Source organism: Hyperolius riggenbachi, chromosome 2, assembly GCF_040937935.1.
Source record: "Hyperolius riggenbachi isolate aHypRig1 chromosome 2, aHypRig1.pri, whole genome shotgun sequence".
NCBI lineage: Eukaryota > Metazoa > Chordata > Amphibia > Anura > Hyperoliidae > Hyperolius > Hyperolius riggenbachi.
In genome coordinates, this window is record NC_090647.1 from 252733040 (window position 1) to 252758928 (window position 25889).

Genomic DNA, 25889 nt, shown 5'->3' on the forward strand with positions numbered 1-25889 from the left:
TCTGAATTATTTGCATCTCATTGACTACAGACATCCTTACTAAGCCCTCTGCAGAGCAGCAGGTGTTGTACTTGGAGGATGGGGGGAGCATGAGAATTGGGAAGTACCGGTACTCCACAGAGGTGAATATTAAAACAATCACCTAAATTCAACAAAGACAATTGCAGGAGTTGCACAAGCAAAGAACTGGGCACTGCTACACAGACATCAGTCTTTAGCACAAAACTATCACACATTCTATATTCCTTTCTCCACAGGTTTTTTTAAAGGCCGATATAATATCTTGTAAAGACAGAACAACTCAAGCGTACGTAACATTAAATACCGTAGTTGTACCATAAACAGAGGCTTCTGTGAAGTCTTGCTGAATTACAAATGAAGTATATTTCAAGTACTTGAATATATGAAGCAGAGATGGTAACGTCAGGATTATCTGCTGTATATAATATATAACATCACAAACATGCTTCTTTGTGTAATTTTTTTTTATGTATAATTTTAGCATTAAGAACTTTAGGATTGCAGAAATATCAGAGGTGTATAAGAACACCTACTGTGCCTGCACAGCTTCTGTGTTTTGGATGATTTGATTGACGGAAAAAGACTTGACTAATAAAACCGAATTGTGGGGGCAGATAGTCATTGCAGGCTATGGAATCTGATTCCCATGATTTATTATACTGCAAAGCTGAACATATGCATAATAAGCTGCTCCATTTGTGTACTGCTTCTGTATCACTTGAAAGTTTGTAAACCTTTTAAAGGACAGCCGAGGCAAAAATAAACTAATGAAATAAACTATTGTATCTATCTTCCTTCTCCTAAAAATGACTTTTTAAGATGTTCCACAGTTTTATTTAATGTTTAAAGAGGAACTGTAACGACAAAACGGCCCCTGGGGGGTACTCACCTCGGGTGGGGGAAGCCTCCGGATCCTAATGAGGCTTCCCACGCCGTCCTCCATCCGTCAGGGGTCTCACTGTAGCCCTCCGTGCAGCGGTGACGTAATATTTACCTTCCTGGCTCCTGCGCAGGCGCTCTGACGGCTGTCGGCGCCGAAGTAGGCGGAAATACCCGATCTCCATCGGGTCTGCTCTACTGCACAGGCGCAAGTTTCCGGCGCCTGCGCAGTAGAGCGGACCCGACGGAGATCGGGTATTTCCGTCTATTTCCGTGCCGAAAGTCGCCACAGCGCCCCCGCTGGAGCCAGCAAAGGTAAATATTGAACTGACAGTCGGCACAGTCGCCGGCTGTTCGGAGGGCTGCAGCGAGACCCCCGTGGGACAGAGGACGGTGTGGGAAGCCTCATTAGGATCCGGAGGCTTCCCCCACCCGAGGTGAGTACCCCCCAGGGGATCTTTTTGATGTTACAGTGTCTCTTTAAATCTACTTTTTTAAGTTTTAACTGTTTTATTGTTTTTGCTCAATGACACATTCATTGAAGTATGACAGTCAGGACTGAGTCAGCCACTTGCACACCTGATATTTAACTTTCTTTATGCTTCTATGGCAGCACAAATGGGTAATGGCCCCGCCACCATTACCTCACAGGACATTCATTATAAATTTAGAGCCTCCCTAATGTCCCATGTCTTTTTTTTTATCTTGTTCTTGCCTCATGCTGAAAACTGCAGTGGCAATAACATCTGCCAGAAGAGTGTCGGAGCTACAGGCGTTAAGCTGTCAAGAACCATATTTAGTCTTCTTCAGGGACTCCGTCCCTATAGGCAAAACCGCTGTTGTGTTTCTTTTTCGCCCAAAGTGTTTCTAAAGCTCAGTGACCATCCTCCACTTCTTTTGCCTCCAAGGTACGTAGTAGTGGCCTAACAGGAGGCTGCAGAGCTGGGGCCGTGCCACAGCCAAGCAGGTGAGTGTGACCACAGAGATCAGAAACAATTAGGGCAAACACCGCCATGACGATTTTGCTGATGGTGTAGTGGGGTTATGCAATAATATCTATCTACAAGCGAGCAGGTGAGTTACTTCCCCATATTAGGCCACAACTACTAACCTGGGGGGCAACCTAAGGTAGCAGAGGTTGGGGATGGTCGCAGAGCTTCAGAAACACTTAGGCCAAAAAAAAACCTCACAGTGCTTTGGCCTATGGGGAAAGAGTTTTTTTCAATAATATTTATTTACAGGCAAGCAGGTAAGTTACTTCCCCTGGCACCTGCTTATTTTATCATCACTTACAAAGAGGTTTAAGTTAAATGTATGACTTTAACATTTCAAAATCTCCAGTGTTTCAAAGATTTTTTTTCAGTTTCTATTTGCTTGGATCTTAGATGAAATTTAGCAGTTATCCAAAAATTGCTTTTGTGTTGAAGGTGAGGAAAAATCTGTGTAATACTTTTCCCAGCTATAGCTGATATGATTACGGATAATGTCTTTCTGCATTTTACAATTCTCATTCTGTCTGTTTCTATTATACTAAGTACAGCCCACTGTAAAGTGGAAATAGGTATATGTAGACATAATTTACTATTCATGATAACTTTTATTACATTGTATTCTCGGAAATGGTGAAATAGATCCGCTTGATGTGTTCCATGATGATGTGTATTTATGTAATTTGAGTAGTGCATAGTAAAAGCTCTAGATGGGGAAATACAAGCTGGGAAAAACCTATCCCACTATAAAGATGCCATAATGAATTTTTGCTTCTGAATAGGCTTTTATGGGGTCTTGTGTTGGTGGTCAGAATGTAAATGTTCCCTTTGGATAGTCCTGTTTCCATAACATAATTGGAGTCTAAATAAAGTGTAATATCTAGTAATTGCTTGTTGTGGTACAGTAAAGTAGATCTATCTCTGGGCTATGTGGTAGCTAAGTGGTTAGTATTCATGGCTTGTAACCAGTGCTGTGGAGTTGGTACAGAAATCATTTGACTCCAACTCCTCAGTTTATGAAACCTCTGACTCCAGGTACCCAAAATTGCTCCGACCTCGACTCCAACTCCTTAATCTAATTCTTACCAAGGCTGTGGATTTGATACAAAAATCATCCGACTCCAACTCCTCAGTTTATTGAAACCATTGACTCCGACTCCAAGTACCCCAAATTGTTCCGAGTCTTCCGACTCCTAAGCCCTGCTTGTAGCTCTAGGGTGTTTTTCAAATACCACAGGTTTCTGTCTGAATAAAGCATGGGTGCTATTCTAGTGTTTGTGTGGACTTCTGTCTCAAAAACATACTAGCGGGTTAACTAGCTTTCATTTAATACTGGCCTCTATGAGGAAGAAGGAATGAACTGACTGGTAAAAAAAAATTCTGTTCTAGCTCTATATGAGTTTGAAAATAAATTATTTACATGTGCTTGACGAATAATGCAGAGATAGCCTCCTATGAAGATTCATTAATATGCTTTTCTTTGTAGGAAAGTGAAAATGTAATTGTCCATTAGACACAGCGCAGGTCGGAATGTAGGAACATATAAGACAGGCAGACACTGGATGCTGAAAGTTAGGAGGGTGGCTAAACAACTCGGGTGATGGTTGAATGAGAAAGTGCAAGATAGGTTGAAATGCATGGTATATGAGTGGGCAAGGCTTGACATACCCCATGGTTTCAGACACTTAATTATTTTTTAGCATCTCACAATTGAAAAAGTACCAAAAGTAGTACAAAAATTACTATCAAAATTGTGTTTATTTTCTTGCTTGCTAGAGGCTTAAAAGGCATTTTATTGACAATTGTGAAAATATCATCTTGGAGAAAACAATGGAGAAAAGGTGAATTGTATAGGGGCCTGAATGTTTTCAAAGTGCAGTCTCCCCATTCTCTACCCCAGGATCAGTCCTCAACTACCCCCAACAGTGCATGTTTTGTGGAAATCCACAGAGGTAGGTAATGAACACTCACCTGCGAATGTTTGTGGTTTTCTACAAAACATGCACTGTTGGGGGTAGTTGAGGAATGAGTTGAGAAAGCCTGCTCTATCCACCTCTGAATACGGTACCTGTGAACAACAATAAATGCCAAATACAGTAGAATCACAATGTTTTTCGGATTCTGCAGCAGGCTACTTCATTGCTGGTTTCCAGTGTTCTATTGTAAAATTGTATGCAACCTCCAGGTCTGACATCCTTCCCTCAATGCCATCCCTTATTGTTTCTCTGCCAATGCCTGCTCCTATTTCGCCCCTCATGGCCAACCCTAAACAACTCCTCATTCCTAATCTGAACTGTGTCTCTTTCTAGCTTTCCCTTTAAAAACCTCTTCATAGTAGCACCCTCCTTGCACTAAGCTTCAGTAACTATTTAAACTCTTGAACGATCTAAAACCATTAAAATACTCTAAAAATTCTAAATACTCATGTAGGGTAAAAGTATAATGCTGCAGCTGAGTAGGAAAGCAGTACCACAATTCCTGGTATCAAGATGACCAGAGCTCATATTGCAACCAGCAATGTAATCTTGGCACACCTGTTTTAGTGGGTGGTCCAGCTCAGTTTATCTCGGTGCCTGTATATTTTTACCACCACTGGGTCATGTGTTCTGTAAAGTTTAGTGGCGGAACCAGCGTTATGCAGACGTCTGTGATGGAAAGACAGGGTGTCCTATATTCCACTGTTTTATGCCTGGGTGGGACCCTGTTTAACACTGAAATCAAGAGAGGGATATAACTTACTTTCTTGCGAGAGAGCTGTGGGGGACAGCTCACTCTGGGTACAGCATGAAGTAAAAAATCGGAACTATAGATGTACAACGCTGTCAAGAATTGTCATGTACTACTGAACATGGTACATATACACACTCACAAAATACACAGTTCATTCATCTGTGTCTTTTTATGAATCATTTTCTACGGTTCAGTGTTTTTGTCTGGAGTTGTAGATGAAGGTTTTGTGCATTTCAAAGTGGAATGTTTAAACAGAACAACAAAACAGCAAAGAAGTATTGAAAGCCAGTGTGGGAGTAGTAATAATCAATAATGCATGCTTATAGAGCCATGGAGATTCTATGCGTGTTTTGTTTTTCAAAACAAATTAGATCATTTTGCTCAGTGGTTTCAGCTGCAATTAGTGTCTTAAAAGGCAGTTTGTGTGTCTAAGCTTCATGTGAAATTGATAAAGGATCAAACAAATAAATAAAATTAAAAACCTGCGTTACCCCACGCCAAGTCACCATTTTTAACCATTGGCTAAGTCATGTGAACAGAAAAAAGTAAAAGGTATAAAGATACCAAAGTTTATTTGGGAACACTGTGTGCTTCCACATCATGAAAATGCAGCACCAACATGAAAAGTGTATTCAGAGTTCCTAATGTTCTTCATAGGTTGCCTTGATGTGTGGGAGGTTGCTTTTGAGTATAGAACTACTTGCTTTAATGAATCAGGTCCTGGGGAGAGCTCTATGTGAGACTTACTGCTCATTTCTCACTGTCTACCTTATTGGCCTAATACTTTTCAAATCTACTCCAGAAGGGAGGTCTTCCATGCATAACATACTGCTGCCTTTATCTTTCATAGACCACTCTCTTGTATGTCAGCTTTCCCTTTCCTGTTTTGCTCACCATTTTCAGCCTTTCTAAGTAGAAACCCCTATTTCATGTCCAGGTGCCCAAGACCCAGGCCTGTGTGGCTTTTCAAGAAATCTAGCCCTGAGTATGTGTGTGTGTTCCAAAGGGCCCTAGATAAAGGTGGAGGGAAACTGAACAGAATTATGCAGATAGGTATTTAGGGTACCGGTGTTAGTAGCTCCAGGGATGTTTTGTTATATAACTGGGAATATATATAGAGAAGGGGCTAGGAGGTGGCAGAGCAAGAGAGGCTTTGATGATATATCTCCAGCAGCAAGGGGGACATAGAAAAAGATGGAAGCAGGAAATTTGGGCGCATGAGGCAGGTGGACAAAAAGGGCGCCGCCATTCACTCCCATAATAAATATCGTTTAATGGGCGCCCAACAGGAGAAAAGGGCGCCGGAGAAAAATAACGTTTTAAAAGCGGCGCCCAGAGACTTTTAATGTTTTATAACTGCTTCTCATGATTACACATTATTTAATGATTTATAATTTTTTACACATTATTTTTAAACGAAAAACAGTACAATATTTTTTAAAACATTACTTTAAACGAAAAACCGCACAATATTTTTTGAAACGTTATTAATGCTTATCATAGGGGGTCTTAGGTTTAGGCACCACCAGGGGGGTCTTAGGTTTAGGCACCACCAGGAGGGTCTTAGGGTTAGGCACCACCAGGGGGGTCTTAGGTTTAGGCACAACCAGGGGGGTCTTAGGTTTAGGCACAACCAGGGGGGTCTTAGGTTTAGGCACCACCAGGGGGTTCTTAGGTTTAGGCACCACCAGGAGGGTCTTAGGGTTAGGCACCACCAGGGGGTCTTAGGTTTAGGCACCACCAGGGGGGTCTTAGGTTTAGGCACCACCAGGGGGGTCTTAGGTTTAGGCACCACCAGGGGGGTCTAGGGGTTAGGGGTAGGTACAGGGAGGGTTCTGTGTGAGAGTAGGGTTTGGTATAGCTTTAGTAACATTCTTATTAATGTTTTATAAAACGTTATTATAAATTTCACTTTTTAAACAGGGAAGATTAACGTTTTTACAATTGCCGATTTCATACACATTATTTAATGATTTATAACTTTATAAAACATTATTTTTAAACGAAATATAGCACAATTTTTTTTTAACGTTATTCATGCTTATCGTTTAAAACTGTGCGCCCTTTTTTCCCGGCGCCCTTTTTTAACGTACGCGAAAAAGATTAAAAAAAATGTTGTTAGAGGCCTGCTAAGGGGAGGAGAGTGTGATTTTTACAAATAAGAAGAGTTCATGGGATGCAAGATGCGGAGGGGATCAAAGAGAAATGTAAAATGAGTTTCAGAGAGCAGGAAGATACAGAGTGCGGACTGAGTTTCAGGAGCAGGACTAGTGTGTTAAATAAGATGACAATAAACAGAAGAGAAAACACTGAAGGAACAAACAGATCAGTTCCGCCTGGAATATATAACCTTCTTGCAGACAAGTAGAACCTTGTGCCAGCTCACTTTCAAAACCTTCATGCCAGCTCACTTTCAAAACCTTCATGCCATCACTGACCACTGAACCTAAGATATACAGCCAGATGCATGGATGATGGTTAACAGACTGCAGGTGGGATGTACAGTGTGTTAGCACACCAGTAACACTGTTGTTTTTGCAAAGGAAATACAGGAGTAGGTCAGACAGATGCAAACTTGACACACTAACAGACAAATGGTAGCAAATAAAACTTGCTGGCTGTGTAGCAATAACCGGAGTTCCTACTTTACACATGTTCAAATATTCACAGATGTACGGTAAATAAACACAACTACCAGCTCAGCCAATTTATTTGATTTAGACAAGTTGTTTAAAATAAAACAAGTTATGGAATTGTGTTCAGGGTGCTGAACTGTGCAAGGAAGCAATAATATATAGAGCATGAAAGACTCTCATCTAAGTATACATTTATCTACCATACTTTGTTTTCAAAGAGATTTGGTACTGTAGAGACGTGTATAAAAAAATCAAAAATCAACAGAGCTCCCTGCCACCTTCATTTTGACATGAAAGCACAGGTAAAAATGGTTGACCACGCTATAAACAGAGGAAAGGTTTACTCCCCCAGTGCTGGTGCTGCTGCCACACTGGTTTCTCACCAATTCTACCATCATTCTGGTCTCCCAGTTAGTCCCTCTACTGGTTCCGCTTTCACTGTTCCCTGTTGCACACACTTCTCATAACACTAGATTTACCAGGGCTGCGCAGATCTGCGTAAATTCCCTTGACCTCACACCTCCTAGCACCCCTGCTGAGTTTTTTTTAACATGCTATCAACTCCATTGTTCTTTTTCTTTTGTTCTGAAAACACCCACATTTACATTTGTTTACTTGAACTAAATCACCTTGGATCTGAGTTACTCTATGTGCCCACCTCCCATCCCCCACAACCAGAGAATTCTGTTCTTTGTGTGAGCAGGTAAACCTGCTGCGATTCCTGTTGCAGCTCTCTTGCACCTTGCTCTGTGTTTTCTGTACAGTCCCTGGCACAGCAGCTGCAACCGCTTCAGCAGCCCGCCTTTGTGCTGCATGAATCGGCAACGGAGTTCCTTAGCTAGAAGACTAAGAAACAATCTCTTCTTTTTCCTGTCCACCCTGTACATGCCTTGTACAAAATGTAGGCATTCACCGCCGCCAGGTCCAGCATATTGTAAAAAAACTGCTACCGGCCACCTGCGTGTTGCTGTCTTACGGAATACATCCGTGCCATTTGGTCCAACACGTCTACACCACACTGTAAAAGCAGAGAGGGAGAGAGTCATGAGTATATGTGCTTTTTTTCTATAGGCCTGTATAGTACACATCAGAAAACATTGTAGCACTGGCAGGGGCGTTCCTTGGGTCCTTGGAGATCGGGGGCACCTGTGCGGTCGCAACAAAAATTGGGTGTGGTCATGCAGTGAGTGGGCGTGGCCAGCAGTGGTGTAAGCTACAGATAACGGGCCTGCCCATCGAAATATTGGATGGAGCCCCCTGTCCTTTATTTAGATAATTTACAATCAGTATAGGCATAGATCAAAGATGTATACGCACATACAATTTTGATTGGTCAATCACTGACCAATTTTACCACCCCCATGCAGTAAGTGGGCCAACAGACAATGAATTTGATGAACAGAGCTAAAATTGGCTAATCAAAATTGTATGTGTGTACCAGGCTTTACAGCTAATACTGTACATACTGAATGTAGCAGGGACCAGCATACAATACAGCTGGTTTACAATCCGTAAAGGCACAGAGTAACACCTTACACTGTACACACTGGAGGTAGATCAGCACACAGTGCAGGCACAGCAGGGACCCCCCGTTAGATAGTGAGTGACAGGGACCCCTCACCTCGCAGCCAGCAGCGTCAGACTTCGATCAGTGGGCGACCTGACCAGTTAGAGCGGGCGCTGGGCGCAAATCTGCAGAAGTGATGTCACTTCCGCATATCAGCGGTGTCCGCTAGGTGCTAGCACCCGCTCTAACTGGTCGCCGGCTGATCGAGGTCTAACGCTGCTGGCTGTCTTGCAGCGGGGACAGCTGCAGTGGCCGGGGAGGGGGGGGGGGACAGCAAGGCCGGGACACCCCTGGAAATAGATTGGGGGCACCCCAGAAAATGTTGGGGGCACGGGCCCCCCAAAATAGCGATAGCGATGCCACTGAGCACTGGTGTAAAATTATACACACATTCACATACCTTCATGTGGTTATAGTCTGTTATCGTGTTGGGTTTCCTCTTTCTGCCATCACCGATCGTCACGTCTTGGTGCATGGAACTTAGAACACACACAGTCTTGTTTTTTTAGGTGCATAAATTGTCAAGGAGACACTGCCACTTCTAAGCACTGATGTGGAGAATACCTCTCGCTGTGCAGTGTCTTTTGCAAGCGGAGGAAGTTCACGCCGGACTTTATTCACCATGCCCAATAGCATTGTTTTGCGCTGCAGCAGTCTGTGCGACAGTGACAGTGAAGTAAAGAAATTGTCTATCGTGACATTTCTCCCATCATCCAAAAATGGCTCCATCAGATTCATGACCACGTTCTCTGCCAGCCTCTCTCCCTTCTGACGACTAGGGGCCTTTCCCAAGTAAGGAGATGCATTGCAGACATATTTGGTCTCCAAATCCGTGGCCATCCAGAACTTGATCCCAAATTTGTCTGGCTTGGTTGCGATATACTGTGTGAATGGACAACGAACCTTGGTAAGGAACAGTTGTTCATCTATGGTCATGTGTTCTCCTGGAGTGAAACTCTCAGCACAGTTCTTCTTGAAGCGTGTCCAGATGTTGGAGATTGCAGCAAATTTGGCTGTTTTCACCCGTTCTTCTTCTTTGATTACTGGCACCAGAAAGTTTTCTGATCAGCAATCCACAATGGCACCAACAGGACACATGATTGCTCTTACAAACAGAATTGAAATGAATGCCATGGACAGCATCACACCTTTTGGCCACCTCTGCAGCATTCATATGTTTTGAAAAGCCAGCCTTATTGCATTACAGTATCTGCCATACTGCCATCAAAGCCATGGCAATGGAATGCCTCAGTCTGTCATCATTTGTCATGTCAATGGAACACTGCCAAAAGTGCCAATTGCCCTCTGATTGCATTTTGCTGCATGAAACGGCAACAGAGTTTTGTGTCTGCGTGGGTTTCCTCTGGGCACTCCGGTTTCCTCCCACATCCAAAAAACATAGAGATAGGTTAATTGGCTTCCCCATAAAATTGGCCCTAGATGACGATACATACACTACATGATACATACATAGACATACTGTATGATTATGACAGGGACTAGATTGTGAGCCCCTCTGAGGGACAGTTAGTGACGAGACAATATACTCTGTACAGTGCTGCGTAATATGTTGGCGCTATATAAATACTTAAATAAAATCTGCAAGTTTTCATTGTATTCATGTCATTGTATCAGCAACTTTTCATTCTATTTTCACACAATTCTTTATAAAAGACTTGTGTTTCCATATATTGTGAATTTGCAGGTCAGTTAATGTGGGGGATATTTTGTATAGATAGGGCAGGCACTTCTGAAGGTTTCCAAGTCTCACACAGTACTTTGTACACAAATTCAAATGTGCAAAGCCTTACAGGTAATGGGTGGTTTGCACAACAATAGATTGAAGATAATCAACCCTGAAGATCTGTGAACATCTCAGCAGGGGTGAATAACACCTCTAGCCTTGCAACAGGAAATAGAAAACTCGGTAATTCTAGTGATAAAGCTAATAGTGCATGCCGAACATATTTGAGGACAACTGGTTTAGCTACATCTACTGTGTCTCCCCAGTCCAACCTGTTGCCTGTTCACATGTTGTATGTGTTCAGTGTTTTTGGGCTTGTAGTGGAATCACATTACAGAACTTTTCAGGTCAATCAGGGCTGCAATGTGACATAATTTGTTTTATGCAAAATTTGAATTGCACGGTCCTCTTGGAGCATAACTGGCTTAAATTAAATACCCTGTATAGGCAAAACTAACATAATTTTATTTGTATGTGTCACTTGAGCAGCTGAGTATGCAAATAAACTGTCCTTAGATCCATTAAAGCTTTTTTTCTGTACTGAGCTCAGCTTTAACATAATTTCTTGCCTGACGTGTAGAGCAAGCTTGGCTTAGAGACAAGGCACTCTGACAAATTCTAAACTGCATGTCACTAACTTTATGCACAAGGAAGATGGAGGCAAGATATCCCACTGGTATGCCTGGTTTCGGACTTGCACGGTATGGTGATAAAGTACCTCCAGGTGTGACTGAATGTTATCGTTTATGCTTGAAATGGCTTAGTTGGCACACTCTCTCTAAAGCTTGTGGCATGAACAGCCAAATAAAATAGCCATGTTGCTGGCCTTGCTGGACCTTTGCTGGTATTTTTGGTTCTTTGCTGCTCTCCTTATTGCCACCCACCTTGAGTTCCAGAGATTTCCCATGTTGCAGATATGGGGATAGGCACAGATGTGGTTCTCAGGAGCTTAGCAGTATCCTACCTTGCCATTGCTGGGTCATGGTACAGTAGTGTAGTCTTGGCACACCCACAAATACATTACATTACCCAGCCTTCACACCAGTGCAGTGGTTGAAGCATGGATCTTGCCGATCATTGGGAGTTGATTGATGATCAGGGATCTGCATGGGGTCACTGGAGCCTAATTTTTTAAGATGTATGTATCATTCCGCCGCCAGTGAGTTAGGTGCAGGGTGAGCCGAATGACGGCTCACCCTGCTGCCACTCAAAATCCTGACGTCATTAAATACTATTCCCCCTCTGAGTTGTAGCAGCTCTGAGGGAGAAGTAATTCGAGTTACGGTGATTGCCAGAACCCCAAATTACCCTTGGGCAGGGTGCCCACTATAGAATTAGTGCTGTAGCAGCACCCAGCCTTGGCGCTGCTGAAACCACCTGCTTTGTTTTTGAAGACATGCCAGCATTTATGTAAGAATACAAGGTGTGGAACGATACACTTAAAAAAAAACTAAGATGTTTGATAATCTTTATTTTTTATTTGTGTTTGTAATGTGCTAGGAGATACGCTGGGAAACAGTAATTGCAGTAACCTAAGCCTTTACTTTCAAAGGCTCACTATAGGACCACTAATTGTCTCATCTTCTTATGCATGGGTAAATCACAGATCTAATTGAATATAAAAGTGTGTGTACACTGTGAGAGCCAGGAGAGAACTGAGATATTTGAAGTCATTATAAAATTAAATTAAAATAGAAATTGTATCAGTATATTGCTCTGTTTGGTTGTTTGAATCACACAGTGGGTGACTTTTCCCTTGTAATACACATTAAGCTTATTCAGGGAAGCAAACGGCATAATGTAAAGCACTGTGAGCCAGTCATCTGCAAAGCCTGACTGTTGGCTTGGAATAACTCTGTTTTGCAGTCCATCTTTGTCCCTTGCACTGACTTATTTTTCCTTGTTATGTAACACAGAGACTGGCAGAAATCTTATACAATACCTCCAGGTAAAGACAAGGGAGATTTGCTGCGTTTCCAATGCAAGTAACAGCTGTGACTTCTCAGCTGAAGCACCATATTTGCAGTGATCTGTTCAATTTATTTTTGGTGTTTTGTCCCTCTCATTTTGAGTCACGTTTAGTCCAGCATATTAACATATTTTCGCAACCTCTATGTCAACCATAGCAGTTGACTCAAATGATAAACCTAAGAATGAAAATAAGAAGTGTGAGAAAAGTAACTTGTATATATGATATCCTAGTCATACAGCCTACATGACAAAGGCCCAGAACTGTGCTGGAGGCAGAGAAAAGGACAGACCAGAGATCTTGAGTGATGGAAGCTGCCAGTTTCCACTCCAATTATTTGGTCACTGTTAATATCCATGGCTGACCTAATTTTTTAATGTTAAACTATGTACAGACCTTATGGGCCTGATTTATTAAGCTGCGCTGCTATTGTAGCACAAGGTAAATGTCACCAGCGCAAGCTAAATACAGGGCAACATGCTATGTGCGGTAGTGCTGTGTAGCATGTGCTCCTAAATTACCTGCGCTTGTTACTGTATTCCGGCCGCTCCTTGCATGATTTTCCGGGGGAGGAGGGAACTGCGAGCTGATGTCTCTGGGGGAGGATGGGGAGCTTTGAGCTGCTGGAAGAGCCACTCTCCTCCATTCTCAAGAGAACGAGCAGGCAGAAGGGAGAAGGGGAGCTGCATCAGGTATTAGGAAGAGTTTCTCTCCCTCTCTCATGGTTAATTTGCATATTTCAGCAGTGATGCACTGGGATACATCTCAGCTAACTCCAACCTGAATTATTGCAAATACTTTTTGTTTTAAGAAAGCAAACCTTTGCTTTCTCTCACGTTCATCTCCGTTCTCAAATCAGAACAGGGAGGCAGAGGGGAGGAGGAGGACTGCGTCAGGCATTAGCCTGTTTATAGAGCTTTAGTTGTTTAAGCTCTGGCTTGGTATCACACCTCTGCAGGCGGCACACGGTACAGTCGCACTGCATAAAATGCAGCTGACCTGCCGGGACTTACAGAGATGCAGCATTCGCTCCATAAGACGCAGAGACTTTTCCTCCCCACTTTTGAGGGAGAAAAAGTGTGTCTTATAGAGTGAAAAATGCGGTACTTAACATTTTATCATTAAAATGCCTTTTAAGCCAACAGCAAGTAAGGAAATACTCAGAATAACTTTGACAGTAGTTTTTCACCTACTTTTTGGTAGTTTTTCAATTACAGTGCTGATTTTTATTTAACAGAAGATGAAACTTATACCTAGGGAAAAACTTAGGAGAAAAAGTAAATTGGATCAGGCACTCGGTTTTAGGCCTGGAAGCCACTACAAAACGCTATCGCAATCGCTAGCGTTTTGTATGAGCAGTATGTGAGCGATTTCCTGAGCGTTTTAAGGAGAGATTTTAAAAAGTGTATCAATTTGCTAGCGGTTGTGTAGCGATTAGCGTTTTAAAGTCTGATTGGTCCTTTCAACTAATTTTAAATTTGTTACAGTGTGCAGTAACTTCAAAACGCTATCAAAATCGCTCCGTGCAGGTTTTGATGAGCGATTACGCCAGCGATTATATACTTTACATTGAAGCGCAAACGCTAACAAAATGCTGCATGTCCTGCGTTTGCGATTTTGCTAATCGCAATCACTTTTGTGGAATTTGCACCATCCATTTACATTGGCAGAGCGCTTAGACCCGCTCCCTATACGCTCAAAAAATCGCTCTAGTTGGTTCCAGCTCTAAGAGCATGTTGGGGAAAGAAAGAAGGGATAAAGACGTTTTAGCAATATGGTGGGGTTAGTGGAACTGTAATGACTTATAGTAAAATATAGTAAATTATTCAGGATACCCTCTGCCCCTACCTTAATTATCCTGGTTTTAGCATCATAAATGCTTCTTATATCTCTGTATTGCTTTATATTGATATATAAAACTGCCCTCCCAGTGATGTTTAGCCTTGGCTATGATGTTATTCATCTTATTCCCCAGAGCACTCGGGGGATCATGTGATAATCCTCCTCACAGAGGGGAAAAAATTGTGCAGTGATTTGTCTTGCCCAGTAGTAAACTTAAAGAGAATCTGTACTGTCCGATTTGTACAATAAAAAGTTATACTAATCGAGTCACTGTGATCTCTTGGATCCCTCTTTGCCGTTTCCGCCGCTCCCCGCCGCGATCCTGGCTTTTAATCTCCAGTTTTAGGCAGTGTTTACAATAAAAAACATATATATATATATATATATATATATATATATATCTCGCACTCTCTCTCTCTCTCTCTCTCTCTCTCTCTCTCTCTCTCTCTCTCTCTCTCTCTCTCTCTCTCTCTCTCTCTCTCTCTCTCTCTCTCTCTCTCTCTCTATATATGTATATATATATATATATATATATATAATCTCATGTTACAGTATACTACAAGGTTATTACATAGTGAATTTACTGCACTCCAGTCAGGGATTCTCAGTTTCTCAGCATGGGCAGCTCCCTCCCCCCTCAGACAAGCTGAAATTGAGAGCAAAGACCTGTCTGTGAAGGATAAACAAAGCACACACAGAGACTGCAGAGGGCATGGAGGGGGCATGCATAACTTTTCCCTATCACAGCAGAGGCAGTGCATTCCTCTCTGGGTTGACAAAGCTTGACAAAGAAATGAAGATTAGAAATATTATAGAGACAGTGCAACTAGAAAAGGCTGCAGTAATCCAGACCACATTAGAACAGATATCGGAACTTATAGGATAGAAGAAATAAGGCTGAAAATATTGTTACAGAGTCTCTTTAAGAATGTAAATCTGGGTACAATATGATTTTGCGATGGGAAAACAGTGGCTAATTTTTTTCTTATGATTCTAATTATAATATAATTCTGAGTATCTTAAAAATTTGTAATTTTATTCATTAAATCATATACAGTAGTGTTCCTAAGGCTAATTATAGGCTTGACTTTGATGCAATTGCTAATTTATATGGATTTATTGCAGTTACAAATAACTTTAAGCCCAAACAGAAATGATGACTTTAGTGGTGGGTAGAGGACTCGCGGGTCTACTTCCGACATGTCTTCTGGCTTCCGATCACATGATATGACATATGATCAGGGCCTGGAGCATGGTGTCAGTGTTTCAGCGCTGCCTGGTGGTAGGAGAGGGGTAATGGAAGACTGGTACCCTACCACAACCTGATGCAGGCCTCTATTGGGTGAATAGTGTACTGCTTAAGGGCTCTGCCTCTGACACAGGAGAGCTGGGTTCGAATCTTGGCTCTTCCTTTTCAGTAAGCCAGCATCTATTCAGTAGGTGACCTTGGGCAAGACTCCCTAACACTGCTACTGCCTATAGAGTGCACCCTAGTGGCTGCAGCTCTGGTGCTTTGAGTCAGTAAGGAGAAAATATAAATGTTCTGTGTCTGTCTGTGTCTATTGGTGGATAAAGGTGGCAATGAATGGGTTGATTTACAGTTTATAATTCTTCAAAATGAGTCATGTACATTGACCAAAAAAATCTTTGTAATGGAGTTTTCACACTTGATTCACATGTATGGATGATCAATGAGATGCAAATGTTTCCAATTGCATGCACATTTATGTAAATATCTGTGCAAATATATGCAGCTTGAAAATGGACCAATCAAGCCTCACCCAGGTTTAAGTTGATTGGTCCAATTTCAAGCTGCATATATTTGCATAAAAATTAACATATTTGCATTAACTCAGAAATATTTGCATCTCATTGATCATACCTATTAACATGGGCTGTTATATCTGGTATGATTCTGCTTGTGGGAAAACTGTGTGCAATCGCTCCACGTTTCAACTCTTCCTTAAGGCCTCTTTCACAGTGGGACGTTAAAGTCGCATGTTATAAAAAATTATAACGCAGACTAACGCACAGCAATACAAAGTCTGTGCGACATTCACAGTGCACACGTTGCGTTGTGTGTAACGTGTAGCAATATTTAGAAAGTGCTGCATGCTGTGCGTTTAGCAATACATTTCCTGCGTTGTGTGGTGCACATGCTCAGTAATGTTTTTTTTTTTTTGTAAATGTAACACATGCGTCATTTTCGTTCCATCAGTATGTGACGAAAACTGCACACCAAGAGACACATAACGCAGTGTAAAATAACATCCAATTTCATAACCTACATGCGCTGCGTTAGGGGCACGTTGTGTGACTTTAACGTCGCATCAAACGCAACGTCCCACTGTGAAAGAGGCCTAAAAATAGAAAGAAATGGTAGCATGTTTGACCAGTTTTTTTGGAAGAAAAGAAAAATGCGAAAAAACTGAATTTTTTCCAACCCAACCAATCACATATTGACATGACTGAACTTTATTGATTTATTGAACATTATAATTTTTGATCATGTGACCAGACAGTTGTTTTAGCTAACTGAAGAATTGAAAAGGAAATTGGAAAAAAAAACAAAAAACTAATGTATGGCCACCTTAATATTCTGCTATCTATGGGCCTTACAAATATCAAAATGAACTAATGGTCTGTTACTGTGAAAATGGTTAAAAGGCAACTGAAACAATTGGGATATGAAGGCTGCTACATTTATTTCCTGTTAAAAAATACCAGTTGCAGAGTTCTTCCCAGATTTTTTTTTTCCAGCCGGGTGGCATGAAAAAGTAGCCGGGTGGGGCGAGATGAGAGAATGCAGGGCCGGTGCTTCTTTGTGCAACTCTGCTTACAGCATAGGAAGAGGTGAGCTGATAACAGCTGGGTGCTCACAAAGCACCCAGCTATAAGAGCCGGGGGAGAACACTGAGCTGTCTGGCAGCCCTGCTGATCTATTTTGCTGCAGTAGTGTCTCAATAACACCTGGAACAAGCATGCAGCTAATCTTGTCTGATCTGACAATATCAGAAACACCTGATCTACTGCATGCTTGTTCAGGGGCTATGGCTGACCGTATTAGAGGAAGAGGACCAGTCGGAGAACCAGGTAACTGGTATTGTTTAAAATAAAATAAAGATGGCAGCCTCCATATCCCTCTCACTTCAGTTGTCCTTTAATGGAAAAGACGAGTTTTGATGGGGTCTTAAATAAATATAAAAGCTCCTAAAAAGCAAAATTTTCCCAGGTGTAGCCTCCTCCAGCCACAGACTGCTGTGAAAGGCAACATAAACTACTTGAACAATTAGCACATACCACAGTAGCATTTCCAGCATCCAGATTTCAATGTACCAACTTGACCAGACTGATTATGTTAGCAAAGTATTGCCTGTTTATATGTAATTGTGATTAATGTTCATTTTTTATGGTAAATAAATATGCTACAATATTAATAAACATATGCTATTTATTTAATTGTGTATTTATTATTATCATTTATTTATCTGATGACAATAGTAAAAGGTATTTTATTTTTCCATTACAGAGACTGTTTGGTCAAAAAGCCTTAATTACAACTATCTGCTATAGTTGATTTGGAAACCAAATCTTGCACCCCAGAGACTGTGCTGGAATTTTCCCACACTGACACAATGGATTGTGATTCTGGCCCAAATAAAGATACTCAGACAGAGCTTGCTGAGAGAGTTGCTGCTATTGATGTGGATGAAGAAACACAGGGGCCAAGTTTCTTGGGCTCAGAACATATGTACAATGTGAAAAATAATGGGATGAGCTCTGAAACCAGCGAGGATGTATTTTTATCTTCCCAGGACCAGAGGGACTTGAGCTGTTTCCAAAGAGCTTCATCTCGGCCTACACTTTCAAATAGAAAGTTCTCTCTTCAGGAAAGGCCTACAGGTGGTTGCCTTCCCTCTCAAAACCAGGCTTATGGTCCATATGCAACAGGCCCTGCCTCACACATATCTCCAAGAATTGTTCGACGACCAACAATTGAGTCAAATCGGGTCTCCATTTCAGACTCTGATGTAAGTGGTAACTCTTGCATTATGTATTATGTTGTATGGAATTTATGATTTGGTGACTTAAAGCAATTACTTTTTCTGACTTTGCTTTTATACAGTAGCAGGAAAAAAGAGCACCGGCGGATAGTGGATGAAAAGGGCACCGCCATAGACTCTATTGCAGTTATTGTTAATACAGCAAAAAAAAAAGCAGAAAAAAGGGCGCCCGATTAATATCATTAACATTAGAACATTAACGTTTTTGAAGTATGTTATCGTTTTAGAAGCTTGCAACGTTATAGTTTTTGTTATAGTATTTCATTTGTATGTACAGATTTTATGTTGTCAAAGATATTATTGTTCCTGTAGGGGGAGTGGTTAGGCTTAGCCACCGCCCAGGTGTTGGTTAGGTTTAGGCAACACTAGGGGGGGGGGGGTGTTTAGGGTAAGGTACCACTGGGGGGGAGGGTTAGGCACCACCGGGGGAGGGTTCTGTGTGAGAGTAGGGTTGGGTTAAGCTGTATTGATGAATTACTGTATTTTTTTTAAAGACTTACTTTTTTCTCCCCCAAAAATGGGGAGAAAAGTCACTTGTTAATATAAACCTCAAACCCCCTGCAATGTCGGGGACGCCCTGTACTGTGCCCATGCAGAGGAGGACACAGGGACATAGGGGAGGATACAAGGGGGCATAGAGAAGGGCAGATGCAGACACAAGGTGCACAGAGAGACACAAGATGTACAAGGCGGCATGAGGTACAAAGGGACATAATCCACAAGATGCCCCTTCACCATGGATGCACCAGGTTTAGTGTATATATATTTTTTTCCCCTGTATTTTGTCCTCTAAACCTAGGTGCATCCTATGGTCACGTAGTGTCTTACAGTCAAAAATATGGTACGTATCGATTTTTAACGATTTACTATATTTAATATATTTTCCTTATCAACCAATTTTGTTAACAATGTTTATCATTATTTAGATTTCGTTATCCACCAGCGTCAGTTCGTTATGCAGCCAGGCCCCTTTTTCCTAGCATCCTTTTTTTCATGCATGCTTTTATACTTGTTCAATAAAAGATAAGTGAGACTACATTTGGAAATGTATTTTGAAACCATTTGATTTCACCAGTGCATGCTTCAGCAGTGGTCTGCAATGCTTACCGTAACTCTCATGCACAACTTTCTTTACTTGTGATTCAGAAAAAGAAATGGGCTTGAGCTTTTTGGTCGAGATGGTCGATGCAATGCTAATACATGCATGCAGATTTCATGCAAATTGTTTGTGACTTGGAATTGGGCCAATCAAAATCAGCAGGAAGTGCCAATTTCCAATATTAACCAACAGGAAGAGCCACGTACAGCAACCACTACCAACCTGGGCACATTTAAAGTATTATACATAGTACAGATAGTCTGCAACTTAAGAATGACACGCAGATTCAAACGGACTACAAATAGGAAATTAGATTCTGTGGGGACAAGGGGAAACATTATTTTTTTCCTCAGAAAGACCTTGTAGTCTCTAAAAAACATTTTTCTTTGACTTTTAACTGGTAAAAGTAAAATTACATTTGTTTTTGTACACTGAGGTCAATATCGCATTTGTTCACCGGGGACTACCTGTACTCATTTTTGCCAGGCGTATGGGAGATAGATAAGCCTGATGAAACCACTTAGAATGAATCAGCTTATTATAAGAGGCTATTACAGTTTTAGCATAACTTTCCTTGAATTCATTGGGCCTAGTTTACTACGGTTGTCAGGGATTGAAGAACATACTTGATTCAGCAGGGCTGGACTTGAATGATTAAAAATTGTCTGTAGACTGGTGGCAAAAGATTTTAATTCTCACATGGCTCATAGCAGACCATAGAAAGATTTGTAAACAACTTGGTGAGCCAGACAAGGCCCTCAAGGGATGGCTTCATAGCTTTGTACTGCACCTAGCAATACTCCCAAAGCACTACATGCAGTGTGCTACCACAAAATGAGCACGCTTATAGTGACAATGGGTATGATTCACAAAGCTTTTTCACCTGTTTTCCTCTGTTTTTACCTTATCTATGTTACATGTAGAGATGGCCCAAACGGTTTGCATGCGAACATCGGTGGTTCGGGTTCGCGGTGAACCGCGAACTATATGCAAGTTCGACCTGCCCCCTATACTACATCATTAGGCTCAACTTTAACCCTCTACATCACAGTCACCAAACCCGGGGCAGCCAATTGGGCTACACTCCCTCCTGGAGCCTCTCCCCCCCCCCCCTTATATAAGGCAGCTGCGTCGGCCATTTCCCTCACTCGGTGTGGCTGCAGTAATTAGAGAAGGGAGAGGAACCTGTTGTGGACACAGGGAAAGCTTAGTTAGGGTCTTGTTAGCTTGCTCCTTGCTGATTCTTGTTGCTAAAAAGCACCCCACAACAGCTCTTTTGAGAGCTAATGTTATTCTTCTGATCTGTGTTTGTTTTTTTTGTGTGTGTGGCCCACTGACACTTGCATATACAGCCCTGTCAGTCAGTTGCAGCTGGCCCTTGGTAATTCCTACGGTGCTACTGCCAGGCCCAGCACATTCAGTGCCTACCTTTTCACTGCACGTGTGTGACAGCTGCACATTTGTAATACCGGTCACTTGCATACCTGTTCAGCGTACCTGTGTGTGTGACAGGCAGCTGCACATTGTATTGATACCAGTCACTGCATACCTGTTCAGTGCACCGGCGTGACAGCACACAGTGTTCGATTATATACCAGTCACTGCATACCTGTTCACGGTACCTGTGCGTGTGACAGCTGCACATTGTATTGATACCAGTCACTGCATACCTATTCAGTGCACCTACGTGACAGCACACAGTGTTCGATTATATACCAGTCACTGCATACTTGTTTACGGTACCTGTGTGGTGTGACAGCTTCACATTTGTAATACTAGTCACTGTATACCTGTTCACGGTACCTGTGCATGTGACAGCTGCACATTGTATTGATACCAGTCACTGCATACCTGTTCAATGCACCTACATGACCGCACTCAGTGTTATATACCAGTCACTGCATAACTGTTCACTGCACCTGTGTGTGTGACAGCTGCACATTTGTAATACCAGTCACTGCATACCTGTTAACTGCACCTGCGTGACAGCTGCACATTGTATTGTAATACCAGTCACTGCATACCTTTCACTGCATCTGTGTGACTGCACATTGTATTATTATACAGTCAGTGCATACCTTTCACTGCATCTGTGACTGCACATTGTATTATACCTGGCAGTGCACACCTTTTACTTGGATAGCAGATGGATGGCAGACTTGCCCATAACAGATTGATTTGTCTCATATACAGCAGGGCCTCGAAAGAGTCCTCCTGTATTGTTATTTTTTGTCACTACCTCCCTGAGTCGGGACTTGCGTGCCGTGCCTGCTGCCTTCCTTGGATGTGTGGTGGTAGCCGTTCCTGCTCCTTTGCCCACATCAGCAGCCAGGTTTCTGTTAAGGAAATCTTTGCGCGGAAGAAGCCAATGTCTGCCAGTCACCCCCTTGCCCGGCGTCTGACAGCTGGCTTGGCAGAACTGTTGGCTCGCCAGCTGTTACCATACCAGCTGGTGGACTCTGAGGCCTTCCGAAAATTTGTGGCGATTGGGACACCGTAGTAGAAGATACCAGGCCGCAATTATTTTTCTAAAAAGGCGATACCCAAACTGTACCATGATGTTGAAAGGCAAGTGGTGTCATCTCTGGCACACAGCTTTGGGGTCAAGGGTCCATCTGATCACAGATGCCTGGTCTGCAAAGCACGGTCAGGGCAGGTACATTACTTATACGGCACATTGGGTCCGTCCATGGATGTGTGGTGGCAGCCCTTTCTCAGGCTCCCACTCCGGACCGGAATCGAACACTGATTCCCCGGCCATTACCCGTGGTCACCATGGTACTTAGAAAGTAGTATGGAAAGTTTATCAGTCACACAGTTGAATGAATGAATGTCAGACTTGCCCTCCATAACAGATTCTCGTTAAAGGTACTGAACAGCCAGCAGAAAACGTAATTTAAAAAAATAGATGTAAGCATTAACAATGGTAGAGAAAGACCCATCGAAAGTTGATAAGGCAGTCAGATATTACCTGACATCACTGAGGAAGAGCAATCTCGCCACGGTGCGCACCAGTCCAGCACGGCCATCACTGCACAAACAGCTGTTTGCAGTACGTTGCACAGTGAGTTTGGTCTGTCAGTGTGAAGCAGTACACTAATTACACTACCTGATTGATGTATACACATGCAAGATGGTTTAAAGCACTTTAGGCATCCAATTTAGCAATAAAATGTGATTTCTGCCCTTAAACCTGGCTTTGCGTAAAATACGGATTTTTCCCCAGGACTTTTGGCATGTATCCCACTCCGCCATGCCCCACTCCAGGTGTTAGACCCCTTGAAACCTCTTTTCCATCACTTTTGTGGCCAGCATAAATGTTTGTAATTTTCAAAGTTCGCCTCCCCATTGAAGTCTATTGCGGTTCGCAAAGTTAGCACGAACCCGAACTTTTGCGGAAGTTTGCGTTTGAGGTTTGGGAACCTAAAATCGGAGGTTCGAGCCATCTCTAGTTACATGTGTAAGCTCCAAAAGAGCAAAAATATAATATAATTAAGTTAAGAAAAGTAATATTGAAACGAACCACTTACTTTGAGTGATTATTTTGCTTGTAAATGTGCTGAAAGGTTATATTTATCACTTAGGTGATAAATAAGGCATTTATGAGAAGTTTTGTGAATAGAGCCCAATAATGAAGCATACTTTTTCATTGACTATATGCTTCACTGTATGCGACTGTTACAGGGAACGCAATACCTACTGTGAACCTAGCCTTAGTCCTATGCCACTTTAAAACACAAAAATACACTTTCATTAAAGAGGAGCTGTTAGGTATAAGGTCTCAGAGAAAATAAACACATATATCAGTAGCTAAAGGTTGGCTGTACTTACATTACATATGCATTTCACTGTCCACGTTTGTACTTCACAGAATTTTTATATAGTATATGCAGAGATTGATGCTCCTGACAGCTCATGGCAGGTTCCATGTTTTTCTGTCAAATGTGTCCTCATGTCCTGCCTGCTTCCTGATCACAGAAAAGCTCGTGCTGAATAACACAGTGTGCAGTGAATATTAATGAGCCATGTGGCTAGGAACAATAGCTGACTCCTGCAGTGTACTCTGCCCGGAGATTTATCAGTGCTACGCGCTGGACTGATTACAAGCTGCTGTAACGTCTCATTAGCAGCCGAGGGGAGGGCCCCAGAATGCTTTGCAGTATAGTATGCGGCTTGCGTCCTCTTAGGTCTAACAGCTTTTCTGATAAGAACACATCAAAGGTAAGAGAGATTTTTATCTTCAATAATGCCTTTATGGCTTCCTTCTAAACTGTTTAACACAGGAGAATAGAGGTTTAAATTAGCTTCTGCAGCCTGACAGTTACTCTTTAACCACTTTACCCCCGCGCGTACGTATTTCTCCGCCCCTTTTTCCATCCTTTAACAACCAGGGACGGAGAAATACGTACTTTCCGCGTTCCCGACGCTGTCCGCGCTCCCGCTCGTAAACACGCCGCCCGCCGCTAGTAAACACGCCGCCGCCCGCTCGCCCAGAGATCAATGAACGGGAAAATCCATTCCCGTTCGTTGATCTAAGCCCCGCAATGATCCGCTGCTCTTCTATGGGCAGCGCGATCATTGTGAGAAAAAAACTCACGTGTCCAGCCTCCTTATACTTCCTCCAAGCTTCCGGAAGGAAGCTTGGAGGTCGCATTAAAACAAAACGTTACTGTGGCCATCTTGTGGCCAAATAGTAAACTACACCCTACACATTTTTCACATACAAATAAATGACTTTTACACATAAAATTAACTCATTACCTCCCACACTCCCCATTTTTTTTTTTTTTGTAATTAAAAAAAAATTTAAATTTACAATTAAAAAAAATACATAAATAGTTACCTTAGGGACTGAAGTTTTTAAATATTTATGTCAAGAGGGTATAACACTGTTACTTTATAAACTATGGGCTTGTAATTAGGGATGGACGCAAAAATGAAAAAAATGCACCTTTATTTTCAAATAAAATATTGGTGCCAAACATTGTGATAGGGACAAAATTTAAATGGTTTTATAACCGGGACAAAAGGACAAATACATTTCATGGGTTTTAATTACAGTAGCATGCATTATTTAAAAACTATAATGGCCGAAAACTGAAAAATAATTATTTTTTTCCCCACATTTTTCCTATTTTCCCATTAAAACACATTTAGAAAAAAATAATTCTTGGCATAATGTCCCACCTAAAGAAAGCCTAATTGGTGGCGGAAAAAACAAGATATAGTTCATTTCATTGCGATAAGTAATGATCAAGTTATAGGGGAATGAATGGAAGGAGCGCTGAAAGATGAAAATTGCTCTGATGCTCAGGGGGTAAAACCCCTCAGTGGTGAAGTGGTTAAGTATGCAGGCTGCTTTTACACACTTTCCTTGCTGTGCTATATTGCATTGGGTTATGTTGCATTGTCTTTACAATGTATTGTGAATCATTACAAAACCTGTTCCTATGTCTGGAAATCTGGTAGATACTGCAGCTGTCAATAAAACATCCATAGATTCCCATTAGAGAATTAGTAAACAGTAATCAAGGTTGCTTGTATTTCATGATGAGTAATTACCCAGTGTTTTCTCTTTTTTTTTTCAAAAGAAATATACAGTCTATTAACAGCTCTGACTTGTATCACTCACTTTTTCACAGATGCCATAAGTGAAGACTTTATTTTCGGAAATATTTCACATATGTGTCTTAAGCAATAAAATTGAGTGTCCATCATGATGATGTCCATTCAAAGCTGCCAACAATTGTTATACTGACTGATAATCAGCTCCTGAACAATAGTCTGTGAGAGCTGGGACTGGAGCAGACTGCACAGCTCTGGCTCTGTGACAGGATGGTGCTGGTGTCCAAAAGATAAAGCCACCTGTACAACAAACAATGAAAAATGGGAGGGCTAATGATGAACTAGCTAACTCTAGCCTGGTGCAGGCGCTTTTAATTCCAAGATTACTAGTTCTTTAATGGGTTCACTTTAATGGTATTTAGCAGAAGAATGTGTTGAGTCCAATCTACACGATACGATTCTTTGTGCGATTCGATTACGATTCTATTTACGATCTGATTAAATCCGACATCAGAGGGCAATATAATAGCTTGGCGGATGAGCTTTTTGTCCCTAGGCCTTCTCAAAGGACTAGAGGACATGATCTGCGCATGGAGGAAAAACGTTTTAACCATTTATTTAGGAAAGGGTTCTTTACAGTAAGAGTGATTAAGATGTGGAATGCATTGCCACAGGAAGTCGTTATGGCAAACTCTATACCTGCATTTAAAGGGGGCTTAGATGCTTTCCTTGCGTTGAAAGACATCCATGGCTACAATTACTAGGTAATGCCTAATGATGTTGA

The 25889-nt window shown here is 41.9% G+C and overlaps 1 protein-coding gene across 6 annotated transcripts in view; it reads left to right on the forward strand.

The window, feature by feature from the left end:
- Positions 1-25889, forward strand: part of CAMKK1 (calcium/calmodulin dependent protein kinase kinase 1) — a 350786-nt gene that overhangs the window by 120990 nt on the left and 203907 nt on the right. For all 6 annotated transcript variants that reach the window (XR_011026205.1, XM_068268513.1, XM_068268512.1 and 3 more), the window contains one exon: positions 17907-18408. Coding sequence is in view for 5 of the 6 variants with exons in the window: in XM_068268513.1 (XP_068124614.1) it covers positions 18013-18408 (396 nt within the window). In the remaining variant the exon portion in view is untranslated. The remainder of the gene's footprint in view (positions 1-17906; positions 18409-25889) is intronic.